Source organism: Myotis yumanensis, unplaced genomic scaffold (assembly GCF_028538775.1).
Source record: "Myotis yumanensis isolate MYYU_CA2020_CCGP unplaced genomic scaffold, mMyoYum1.0.hap1 SCAF_6, whole genome shotgun sequence".
NCBI lineage: Eukaryota > Metazoa > Chordata > Mammalia > Chiroptera > Vespertilionidae > Myotis > Myotis yumanensis.
Window position 1 is genome coordinate 15,112,762 of NW_027223757.1, and position 13,751 is coordinate 15,126,512.

At 36.4% G+C, this 13,751-nt stretch overlaps 1 protein-coding gene across 25 annotated transcripts in view; it reads right to left on the reverse strand.

Moving 5' to 3' along the window:
* TRDN (triadin) overlaps positions 1-13,127 on the reverse strand; it is a 280,670-nt gene extending 267,543 nt beyond the window's left edge. For 18 of the 25 annotated variants that reach the window (XM_070417618.1, XM_070417617.1, XM_070417597.1 and 15 more), the window contains exon 1: positions 12,878-13,126. In XM_070417618.1, coding sequence (XP_070273719.1) covers positions 12,878-12,899 — 22 coding nt within the window. In that variant the 5' untranslated portion in view covers positions 12,900-13,126. Of the gene's footprint in view, positions 1-12,877 lie in introns of all 25 variants that reach the window. The other 7 variants (XM_070417613.1, XM_070417602.1, XM_070417614.1 and 4 more) reach the window with 2 other exon arrangements.
* Between the last annotated feature and the right edge of the window lie 624 nt (positions 13,128-13,751).

Here is a 13,751-nt window from a genome sequence, read left to right on the forward strand (position 1 = left end):
ACATCAGTGATGAGAGGGAATAATCAATTGGCTGCCTCTTACACGCCCCCTACTGGGGATGGAGCCTGCAACCTGGGGCATGCCCCTACTGGGAATGGAACCTTGACCTCCTGGTTCATAAACTGATGATCAACCACTGAGCAATACCAGCCAGGCCTTTTCTCCATCTTTAAAGCCAGTAGTGGCTGATCAAGTGATATCACATCTTCTAACCACAGTGAGGAAGATTCTCCACTTTTAAGGACTTCTTTGATTAGAATAGACCCACTCATATTATGCAGGACAATCTCCCTATCTCCAGGCCTTTAATTTAATCACATCTGAAAATTCCCTTTTGCATTATAAAATATCACATTTACAGGTTCTGGGGATTGGTACATGGATATCTTTGGGGGCCATCATTATGCAAACCAAAACTAATATTTTTTCTACTCTTTTTCAATAGACACTGTGTGAACACTTCTCTATTCAGTGTTGTTTAGGTCTGTTCAGCAGAGCAAGTACTGTGTGGGGTTCTTACGTATTGAAAGTTGCTTCAATTTGCTGGCCCACAACCAGGGCATCTTTTAAGAATAATAACCAAATATAATGTCCACTCACATTTGGAAAATGTCCAAATGGGGTGGTAATTGAGAATCTGTTATGCCAGGTCTAAATGTTAATTTTTGAGCTACTGCCTATACAGTCTCAGATAAGGGTCACTATATATTGGGGATTACTTCTATTATTAGAAGTAATCTATTATCTTTAATCTATAATCTTTATCTCTAAGTAGTTCTTATTATTCATTTTCTTCCTGTTCCTTATAATACCCAATTTATGTACCTCATGGGGATAGGTTGATTTCTTCTGAAAAAGAAGCTGGGGTATTTCAAGTAGAGGTCACCTTTTGTCCATGTACAGTTTTGTCCATGCTATCCAGTTTGATTGAACAAGGTATGTTCTCTATGCTGAATGTACCTTTTTAGCACAGAGCATAGTGTCATGAAATAACTATACATTGATGATAGAACCAGTGAATATTAAATTAAAAGAAGAGGGATGATCATTGCCAATTTAAAAAAATGCAATGATAAGTGAATTTCAACATTCTTAGAATGAAATACTGTACAGAAAGAAAAATAACAAACTACTGCTACATACAATGAAATAGATGAGTCTTATAGAGTATTGAGTCAATGCAGCAAGGTATAAAATAATACATACTCTGTGGTTCCAGAGAAAGAGAGAACAAACTTGGCAGAACTAAGCTATGTTGTTTGTAGATGTGGAAGTCATAAAACTATAATGCAAAGCAAGAAGATTGTTATCCAAAAAGTCAGAATAGTTATTCCCTGTGGAGAAGGATTGGAGAAGGGGAGTCTTGATTAGGAAGCAAAACTGAAGTGAGAGTCAGTTGGTGGGTGGGCAGATGGAAATATGCTTCAAAGGTGATGGAAATATTGTTTCCCGATGTGGGTGTGGGTTATGTTTAGTAAATTATATATAAATGTATGTGATGTATGCAGCTTTCATTGTCTATATTTTATGAAAATAAGTTATAGAAAAATTAAAACCATTTTAAAAACTATGATGTCCATGACTGGTTTGGCTCAGTGGATAGAGCGTTGGCCTGTGGACTGAGGGGTCCCAGGTTCGATTCCGGTCAAGGGCATGTGCCTTGGTTGCAGGCACATCCCCAGGGGCGGTGTGAGGGAGGCAGCTGATCGATGTTTCTCTCTCATTAATGTTTCTGGCTCTCTGTCCCTCTCCCTTCCTCTCTCTGAAGGATCAATAAAATATATTTTTAAAAAAACAAACTATGATGACTTGCTCTGGCTGGGTAGCTCAGTTGGTTAGAGCGTCATCCTAATACACCAAGGTTGTAAGTTCAATTCCCATACAGGGCACATACAAGACTCAACAGGTGAATGCATAAATAAGTGGAATAATAAATCAATCTTTCTCTCTCTCTCTCTCTCTCTCTCTCTCTCTCTCTCTCTCTCTCTCCCTCCCTCCCTCCCCTCTATCCCTCCATCCCTTCTCTCTCAAAATTAATAAAACTAAAAACTGTGATGATCAATTATACATTTCTTTTAACACTGAACAGATAAGATGGCTGGTCTCCTGAAAATCAAAAATTGCCATGGTTATCTAATTCATTTTTCATATGTAAATAGAGCACTGTGGATTTTGGCTTCTAGGTAGGTCAGTGTTACCTAACAACTTAATTTTAAGTGAGTCCCTACATGATTAGCAAACACATTTGTCATTTTGGTAGTGACTCAGAGGATTAAAAGAAAACAAACATTGGAGATGCTCTAAGTGGACATGTAGAGTTCAACATGTCCCCATATAGGGTGACTATCAAGTAAAGAAATGTAATCCACACTCAAGTTTATTACTGAGCTTCTATAAAACGATGTGAGGCAATTTTGCAAAGTCCTGCCTTTCAGTTTACCCATCAGAGCTGCTTCCACCTGTGCCTCTCCTCAAATTATGCTGTCACGTCAACTTATTAGCTCAAGTACACAAAAATAAGCCATCACCTTTCACTGGTTTTTCTCAAGGGGGAATCACGTCATTCCATTTACTTGTGAATCACTTTGCCCCAAATTTCTTTAAAATTATTGTCTTTTTTTCTTTCTCCTGTAGAATTATAAATAGCAAATCAAAGCAGCCAGGCATAATTACATTTCAGTAAAGATTATATTCGATTCCAGAAAACTCTAATCACTAGACCAGATGGCTGTCATTAATATTCTGACTCTTAGTTGGTAATTGACAGGAGGATTTTAAAAAGACATTCCCATTTATAGAAATCCCTTATTTTTACTTAAAAAGAATCTTCTGTGTAAGATTAGAAGATAACTAAGCCAGGAGTTTCTCATAGTTGAGCATGTTCATTCTTTGGTCATTAACTGGGATGTAGGTTAGCATCCCTTCAGGAAAATGTGTGGATTGAGGAGTCAAAATTGTGGTGATGGGTGCTACTGCATGCGAATTATCCTGCAATGTCTAGAAAGACCTTTCTGACAAATTCTCCTGCCCCAAATGCCAATAAAATGTGTCTCCTCTACCTTTGATTCCTCAACATAGAGCATGAGGTCAAGATATAAATTTAGTGAAAACTTATCAAATAATTATTTGTTAAATAAATTAACCTAGAAATTTCAGGATCTCGGGATATTGATGAAATTGAATTATTTACATTTTCTTTCTGTTCCTGTCTTTTTACTTAGAAATACTAACTTAAGTTTTACTTCTTTATGAGAATCACTCATCAACCAAGTTCATCTATTTTCCTCTTCCTAGGTTTCTCTGATAATCACATCTCATAACAGTTTATTTATTTATTTTATATCAATCCATTCTTTAGTTGTTTCATGTGTATAAATGTCTACTTTAGACTTGAGTGGTAAGAAACCAAGGATTCTATCTCAGAATTTTTATATATAACTAGAAGCATGAAAATTCATGCAAGAATAGGCCTTCCTTCACCCAGCTTCTGGCACTGACTTCCCTCTGGCACCTGGGACCCGGGCTTCCCTCCTCCAGCACCACTGGCAGGCACTCAGGACCAGGGTGGCTTCCCTCCTGCCCCAGCTTCGTCCAGAAAGATATCGGGAATGACGTCCAGAAAGACATCTGGTCTAATTAGCATATTACCCTTTTATTATTATAGATTTTAACTGTTACTTCTTTTAGAAAATTGGAACTTCTTAGGAAACAGCCTTGTATCATATAGTTACTTACGCAATTATTTCATTTCTCTTGAGGACTACATTTGTATATATTTCATTTCAAGATCATCCTGATAAGATCACTAGTCTGTAACACTGGTTCTCATAGTAAGAACTTAGAACAACACTGACCATAGAGTTAGTTTTTATTTAAAAGCCTATTTCTCATTATTAACCTGAAGAAGCTTATTTAATGAGTACCTATCTGACTATTATTTCATCATTTCTTATTTTTTTATATTTTTATTGATTTTGGAGAAGGAGGAAGAGGGAAAGAGAGATAGAAACATCAATGATGAGAGAGAATCATTGATTGGCTGCCTCCTGCATGCCCCACACCAGGGATCAGCCCACAACCAGGGCATATGCCCCGACCTGGAATGGAACTGTGACCTCCTGGTTCATAGATTGACACTCAACCACTGAGCCACGCCAACTGGGCTCATCATTTCTTTATGCATTAGAAGTGGTGCTCCACAAATACAAATTAAGCTTAAAATAGAGTATTTGGGAATGAAAAGCAGCAATGGAAATACAAATAATGGGAAAACTATACAGGAGAGGAGCAGGGGGAAACCTAGAAATCACAACAAACAACAAGTTCAAAATAAATCAGGACTATAAAACATCCAACCTTTTCGATATTATTGACAATAGGATGCCTTAATAAAAACAGAGTATTTAAACTAGGATTTTTACCCAATTTCATAGCCAGGGAACGCTGTACCTTGGTCATTTGAGGGCTTCATCCCACAGACCTATCCCCTACAACTTATCTCCTTTTTCTTCATTTCTACATTGATCCAACCTACTCCTAATCTCCTTGTTCTTTGTCCAGCCATTTACTTTCCCAACAATGGCATGTGCAATGCAGATTAACAGAGTCAATGATGGGGCACTCTTTATCATTCTAAAACTATTTTCAGCGAGTTTCCATGTGTTCACTAATTATAAAACTTATGAACTATAGCATGACTTTATTCAACTAAATTAAACACCCATCATTCATAAATCCAACTGTAGTCATATGTTTTTAAATCTGCACAGTCTTAAGTTTCCTGATCTTTTTTTTTCTTTTTCAATCTACTGTATTAGAGTCAGGAACCTTGTGTTACTCATCTTCATGTCCCTATTGTCTGGCATTCAGCCTAGTACATAATAGGTGCTAAAATATTGATTACAACTGAAACTCTGATGTGACCTCCTGCTTTATAAGTCTGTTTATAGGTTGGTAATTAATAGAATCTAAAATTTTGTTATATTTCAAATGGACTTATTTTAATTATTTGCTTTTCTCTAAACGTAGCATCTAATACTTCTGCAGATTTATATTCACAAACTTGTGTGGGTTTTTTTGTTTGGTTTTTTTTTGTGTGTGTGTTTTTTACCATACTAATATAACTGAAAGATTCTATAGTACACTCTTTTCCTCCCAGGTAACTGTACATAAGTCAAATAGGAATAAGCAGGGACAAAAATAATAGCTCCAGCACTGAAGGTCAAAGACGCAACACTTGGTATTTACCATTTCTGTCTTGACATTGTATCAAATGTCTACCACGGAAATTCTTTTAATCACATGATGATTTTATTTTAAAAGGTCACAATAAATTTTCCAGGGAAACCTTGCTAAAAATGTATTTTGAGAGTTCAAATAAGTGGAAACTGATTTTCTCACATCCAATGTGCTAAGACCTTTTTAAAACTAAGTTCTAAATATTAAGCACTTTTTCTTTCTTTCATGTGTCTCAACATTTCAGTAACCCGTGGTGGAGAGAGAACAATGCAGCAAAGGAGTATGACAGGCAAAACCAGTCCTTAGCAATGAGCTGTAGCCGCCTGCCTCCTGAATAAAACCAGATTCCCCTTCTAAAAAGCAGGCTGCTGAATATTAATGAAGTCTGTTCCTGTAGTTAAAACATTGTATCTTCAACTTGTTTAAGTGAAGACCACATTCCCCAGCCTCTGTCTAGCTACCAAGTTAGAAAATACTTAAGCCATATATATTTACTAACGTAATGTTTAAGTACATTGTGAGATGGGCTCTGTGGTTTATGAGGAAACGGCTCATTTACATACCAAAGGATCTCTCAAAATCATAGATTCTGTGAGTCTTTGACAGCTTGCTTCAGCAAAAAGATGTGGAAGGTTTGATGTTTAGAGAGCATCATTTGTACAGAGAGAAGGAGAACTTTACTCATTACACATATGCCAACAATATTCTTTTTAACTTCCTTTGAAGATGGAAAAATACTATATTTTTGTGTCAGGAAGTTCACCTATCTCTGAATAACCCTTGCTTGGGGCAATACATGTTTATGTGACACTAAGTAAACATTTCCTAACAGAGATTGTACATGACACTCAGATTACCCACAGGAAATCGGAATTGCGGATAGCAAAAAACTTAACTTTCACAAATCTTCCTAGAACTTGAAGATGAACAGAACCTAAACTCTATAAACTTGCAATAATTGTAAGATATGAATGCATAGTTACCAAATAAAGGTTTTCACCTCATTTACAGGTTTCAAATTGCATTTCTAAATATATTCTTTTGTTATTTGAAGGAAGAAAAAAAATACTGTTTTAAACTCCATGACTGTAAAACCAAAAGCTTAACAGAAAAAACTTAGCCATCTATGCATTCTCCTTTCAAATTGATATATTCAACCCAAAGGTCAACGTAGACGATTTAAAACTTGCTTAGTTGCACCATTTTATGTTTCTCTCATATTAAATATGGTTAACTGATTAAAAATTAATGCAAACAGTATTGGAGGCTTTAAATCTCTAAGTATTCCTATGCCCTTGGAATAACTGAATAGGCTCAATTCATTTAGCATTGTAAAAGTAGCATGATTTTTAAATTATAGTCACAGTGATGACCAAAAATAAATAAGAAAAAAACGAAAAGCACTTAAGGTGACAAACAGAACATTTTCCCTGGGTACTGTGTGCTCAAGGTGTGTGTTGGGGGAGGGGGGAGCGGGGTGGGGGAGGTGGGGAAGAGTCACTATTACAAATGAAAAAAACTACAACAAAAATATTCTTAATGGAATCCAGCTAGGACTGACACTAAAAAAGATATATTTTCTGTTCACTTTCACTGCAGATTTTGCACCATGGTTGCTTTGCACAATTAAAACAATATAAACTTAATTTTACCAACTGGCAAGATCTTATAAAAAGTTGAAAAAATTATCTGGCCATGTGACACACAATTAACCAAGATTCACCCACTAGTTTCCGGCCTGGCCCCATGAGGCTCTCCCATCCTCCCCAGACCACATATGGTTAAGTAATAGGCTAATGCTTGAATCCAGATTTCTGACTTGAAACCCCACACACTTTCTACTATGTCACACTGCCTTTAATTATTTTAATGCTGCCTTCTCTCAGCTCTGCATCACTTTTTCTATCTGGTTTTCAATGAACTATATCGCCCACTGATTTTCACAATCTGCTTTCTTCACTTTTTCTAAATTCAACTTGAGCAGCACAGAAGGTCAAGTCGCTTTAGTCAGACCGATCAGGTTTATGTGATATCTGCCTTCTAGCCTTTCAGAGTTTCTGTGATATTTAAAAGAGATATTCATGTAAGACCTTAGCCCTTAATACCCTGTCAATACCGAGATGTTTCTGACCACAGTGTTTCTTAGAATTACTTTACTTGCATCGTACTGGCTCCTTAGGTTTTTAAGTTCTTAGGTTTTCACATGGACCACCTCTAAATAATCTGTTACTAACTAATGTCTCTAATTAATGTCACTGATAATTTGGAAAAAATTATATGAAACTAACCTCCAGATTTTCACATTCTAATGACTATATTTAAAAATCGGCATTTCCTTGTCTGCTGTTACAAATGTAATGTACATTTCTGGACTCCTCTAACATTAGTATAATTGGTTTCCATTTCAATAACAACAATCTGTTCATTTTAGAGAATAATTTGCGCTTATAAATAAACCAAATGCCCGGTGCACGAATTCGTGCACCAGTGGGGTCCCTCGGCCTGACCTGCAGGATCGGGTCAAAACCAGCTCTTCAACATCCCCTGAGGGGTCCCAAATTTCAACAGGGTACAGACCAGGCCAAGGTACCCCAACAGTGCACAATCAGGGCCAGGGAGGGACTCAGGAGGGCTCTAGGGCATGTCCAACCCATCTCGCTCAGTCCCGATCAGCTGGACCCCAGCAGCAAGCTAATCTACCAGTCAGAACATCTGCCCCCTGGTGGTCAGTGCATGTCATAGCGAGCGGTTGAGTTGCCTTAGCATATCTTAGCATATTACGCTTTGATTGGTTGAACGGATGAACAGACGACCAGACACTTAGCATATTAGGCTTTTATTATATAGGATTTGGTGGTCAGTAAATTCACTTACCAATATGTGTGTTTGTGTCAGTCAACAGAGCCAAATATCAACAGTACAATGATTGAAATTTCTTTTGAGAGCCAAATTTTTTAAACTTAAACTATATAGGTAGGTACATTGTTATTAACTTAATTAGGGTACTCCTAAGGCTTAGGAAGAGCCACACTCAAGGGGCCAAAGAGCCGCATGTGGCTCGTGAGCTGCAGTTTGCTGACCACTGTTTTAGTCTATCAGCTTCTTTGGCATCTCTTTTTGTTCCTAATAACTTATTTGAAGGAACTGGATTGTTTGTATTGTAGAGGTTCCCATACTCTGGATTTTGTTGACTTCATGTTACAGAATAGTTTATAGCATATTCTGCACCCCTCTGTTTCTTGAAAACTGGAGGCTATACTTTTTATTGTTGTTCTTTTCTTTCCTTCTCCTTTTGTATTTTTTTATTTTGTTAGTCCTCGCTATCATTGCCCTATATTTTGCCAATAGCTTCCCTTATTGTGGTTTCCAGACTTTTATCCAAGGGTCTTTGCATTTATCTCTAGTGGTACATAGTAATAAAAGAATTCTAACCTTGCATTTAAATGGCCTGTACACTTATTTTCATTTAACTGTGCTTCTTACCATCATGATTCTCCTCCAACTACACTGGCTTATTAATTTCGACTTTAAAAATGTGTTTCTGCATCTAAAAATGATATTCTGTGGTCTCTTGCTTTTCCTGGAAAGGAGAACATACCCGGCAGTAACTGGACTTGAACCTAGTGCTTTATTCTCTTTCTCCTGCTGCCACACACAAGTCATCTCCACTTAGGCCAGAGTAGCTGCTCTTGGTTTTGGTCAGATAAATACAGATATGTAAGTTGGATCTCTTCCTTCTTTTAATTTTACTATCTGTTGCTCTAAATGATATAACTTCTGTACATAGTTGTTAAGTAGTTTAGCTATGAATTATTGATCTTTTTCCTTGAGAGCAACCATGGGTCCTCGTGTACTACAGATTCTGTCAAAGCAGTGCATTGTGTAACATAAAAACCCTCTCGTAGGTTTGATAGAGAAGCAGTGAAATACGCTTGAACTAATAGTAAGAAAAGAATTGCATACACGGTACAATAACCCTTCTCCTGAATCCTGAAATTATATAATAGTTTAGAAGTTGAGAGAATGACATAACTTATAACTTAAAAAAAAGAATTTTTCTCAACTAAGTGTTCTAGTAATGCTAAATTAATTATATATATATAGGATTTCTATCAACAGGAATCTATTATGTAAATATTTTATTTCTTACTATTTTGGAGGTCTTTAGACCAAAAGAGCACAATTATTATTGTAAACAATAATTTGTTTATGTATTAGTTAATTGGCAATTTGAAAACATTACATATTTTTTCAACTTATTTTTTAAAAATCTCCATCTTTTTAACAAAGCTATTAAGAATTAATTAAATGTCATTTTATTAACAAATTACTCAAAATGTATTTTGCATAGTGATACATACTGTCAAATAGATGCTGAAATTGGTAGTTGAAAATTCATATGGACCTCAGAAGGGAAACTAACTTAGGCATTTGTCTAGGAATAACTGAGCCTCTACAAAGAAGATAGAAGGTTATTTATTGTGTTAAAACTTAGTGCTGTTTGAGTGATCCAGTCTGTGGCTGGCTCTAACCTACCCAAAGTAGCATTGGCCAAACCAGAACAGGGACCTAGTGTAGGCCCCCATTAACCTCCAAATTCATACCAGGCTAACTATTAGTATTGAAGTATTCAATGTGACTTTGGGATCAGAGATGTGGTTGTGAATCCTAGCTACATCATATACAGCTGTGTGAATTCAGGCAAATTTCTAACCTCTCTAAACCTCAGGTTCCTGTTCCTGTCTCATTTGGTTGTCCTGAGAATTAAATGATCATAAAGCAAGCTTAACACTGTGCTTGACATATAATGTCTTCTGAATAAATGTGAAGTGTTATTATCATTGTAATTATAATTATCTTTATTAACTTATCAAGGCCAGAATCAAAAGATGTTGTTTGCCTAAAGTCCTTTGGTGTTCAACTTGGTCCTAGTTCTGGTTACTCTATTGTTCTGTTCTTGAAAGACAATTCCATACCTTGCATTACTTCCTTTCGTTTGTCAGATAAAGTCATCTAGCTTGGAACATGCAGTGGAAATCTACGTGAAGAACTGGGTAAGGTTTAGAGACATGTCCTGCATTATGGTTGAATAAGCTCTGGGATACACCAACGGAGACATGAAGTGTATCCTCAGACCTCCTGTAATTATTAATGACCATGGAGAATCATATAACTGTATGAACCTCAGTTTTTTCAAAATTTGAGGTGAGGACAGTGAACTAGAACTCTATAAGAGGCTACTGAACTCTAATTTTCTTAAGTGCTACGATGATGTGTTTGCTTGCTCTGTGATAAACGGATCAGAAGAGTAATCGGTAGATGTCATAGGCTACTAATGCAGTGTTTACATTTCAGTAATGTGTCCAAAAGTGATGCAAAAGAAATATAGCAGGTGAGAGGAAAGAATATTCCTGGTTGTACCAAGGCCCTGTAGGAAAGTACACTTCTAAAGGAAGGCTAGACGAGACACAAAAAGTGAGAATCATGAAGACAAAAAGAAAAGTGTCTAGTAGAAGCAGTGTGCAAGAAACTTTAGATCACCACTGAGAATGACTGAAGTGCTAACCTTAAAAGTTAAGCTCTGATTTGGCAGCCTAATTATTATTTGAGAAATGTGATTAATAAATCATCCCAGAAAATGATAAGAGCACATAATTGATGTTCAGATGACATAGGTCCTATGAACTGCTAAAGCCAGGGAGTAGGAAATGACCATCACCCAGGAACTGGGTGGCATTTTTGCATTTTTAATTTATTTCTAATTCAATGATTTTTAATGGGTGACTTCAGGAGGTCTTCCAAGAACACTTTAAACTCTCTCATGGGGAGAACATAGAAAAGTTCTATTTCATATTGAAGAATTCTCCTGTAAAATGTTTTACCAATTAAGTGCAAAGGTCTACAGAGCATAATCTGCAGACAGGCCAAAAATGTTTTGGCCAAGTGACCTCCTGATTCAGCTGGCAGTCCTGTGCAGAGGTAGAGAAATATATTCATAGGTATCTTAGCAACTTGTGCAGGGCTAAGCAAGAAGTTTTTATAGACAGCACTCTTTAAGGGATAGGAAAAAATGCTGCTTATATTTAGTTAGCAAGTTCTCAACTAAAATGGGTGAAGAGGAAACCTGATATCCTTTTACAGAAAAGAGAAAACACAAACTAGATTTCAGGGAACGAGCTTCTAATCTTGGCAATACTGTGGTCTTGAGCAAGTCACCGAACATCTGAGCTACCGTTTCTATTTCTGCCAAGTGGAAATAATAATGCTGACTTAATTGAATTGTGTGAGGTTTAAATAAATAAATACACACAAAGCCCTGAGCAGAGTACCTGATATACAGGGAAATCTCTCAGCAATTGTTTTTGTTAATTTAGGGTATCAGACTAAATGTCTCAATGGAAAGTACAAGGAAGATATTTCTCCTCATAAATACAAAAAATCTCCAACTCTGATGTCACTGTGTGTCCATAGAACTGTCTGTCCGCAGCGCCAAAACCTCAGGTTCTATTTTTCAGTTGTCTGATTAAAAACAAACCAACACAGCATTCAACTTGGAAGCTTTTGAGAGCACCACCTGTCTGATTTTCTTACAGCTGTCAGAAGCAAATTTTAGATCCACCTCCCAAATTTTTACACCAACTAGAACCGGATTGTGTCTGTGTTCAACATGCTTGAGTTGTTTTAAAGTGTCTTTTTAGCTTAAGATATATATATATATATATATATAACTATATAATTATATATAACTATATATATAATTAGATATATATAATTAGATATATATAACTATATATATAATTAGATATATATAATTAGATATATACATTTGTATATTTACATCTAAACATACATTTTACATATAATACATATGTAAAACAATTACTACCATGGTGAAATAATTAAACATTATATGCTTTATTTATAGCATGCACCTTTTCAGAATAAGTATTGAAATAAAATATTTGTTTTAAAATAAAGATAGAATTCATCATTTAGGGGGGAAAGAAACATGAGTGCATAAAAAGAATCAGAATACAGACAGTTTTAAATTGCTTTATTTTGGAAATCACATTGATCTGTAGTGATATTCTGTAATTCCAAACCTTGTCTCTAGTAAAATATTTAAAAAAAAAACTTTGAGGGAGAACTTATATCTTAAATTTTATACAAATCTGTATGTGTGTGTATTTATATACTCCAGTTAGAAAGGAAACATAAATTAGGATTTCTATTTTAAAATACCAGTAGGCAAAATACTCAAATTCGAAGTTGAAACATGAAATACAACATTTTAAGTTCATTGTGGTCTCCATGCTTGCAAGCCTTGTATTTTTGCTAGGTGAGATATCAGCTATGTTACAAGGCCAGGGCTATTTATAGAGGTGTGGGTGACACTATTCACTAGTGGGGCCTTTGGCGTAGCAAAAAAGTTTCCACATGCAAAATTTCTGAGAAATCTCTTCCCATTCCCCCAACACACCGCTCTGCCCGCCTCTCAGCTCCCAAATCCACTTCTCTGATCCCGTATGGAGTCACTTGATCAAAGCAATGAACTAAACACAAGATTTTAAGTCGGCACATTGACTGTCAATTTCTACTTGGTATTCTAGTTGATACTATCGGAAAATGGTAGCAGTACCTTCGGCAGTGATCTCAGTCATGGTGTTTCCAGAGAGGAAAAGGCAGGCCAAGAGTCCTGGTCTAGTGGCACTTTGCAGAATACTTTAGGATTCGAGAACTCTGCTGGAGGCGTTCTGGGTGAAGAGTGAGGGCTCTTGGTTTTCCTGGCTGTTCCTGCTGCTCCTTTGTGTCTTCTTGAACTTGTATCTTCTCTGCAGAGTTCTCCCCCTGGAAACAACCTGAGCCCTTTCCAAGCAGCACTTGTGGCTCAGGCAGAAGTATCAGCTTCGAATAAAAATAGCCTCATCTCCCTAGGACTCTGCAGTACTTTTTTTTTTTTTGGCACTGGGAAACACACACACATACACACACACACCAGCTCCCCAGCCCCAAATAGAGATAGGTAACAAAAAAATAAATAATGAAAGAAGGAAAGGGAACTAAAAAGTATTGCTTAATCCCTCGTAGTTTTCCTAAGATAATTACAGTTCTTGGGGTCTACATCTGAAAACATGAAATAAAGAGTTTAAAGTAATCTTATCCATGATAACTCAGATTTATTCTTAGTGTCCTTAATGCTCAGAACATTCCTCTTCCCCTTATTTGGTGTGGGGAGGGCCCTGTAATGTCTAGCAGAGGCAAAGGGGAGGGTAGTCTTAAGTCATTTTCTCCACCTTGATACCCTATTAGTCTAAATCCACTGAGCAAGTGCAGTTATTTATATAGGGCTACATTTAAAGTTGCAACTATTAAATCCTGAAGCTTCCTTGTAGGAGAATATGACTATCCAAACACTAGGCAATAGGAAATATGTAATATGAACTTATATTAACATTTGAGAACAGATGAATTACTCAATTTTTGTTCACTTTAATATCTTACTAAAAACAAAG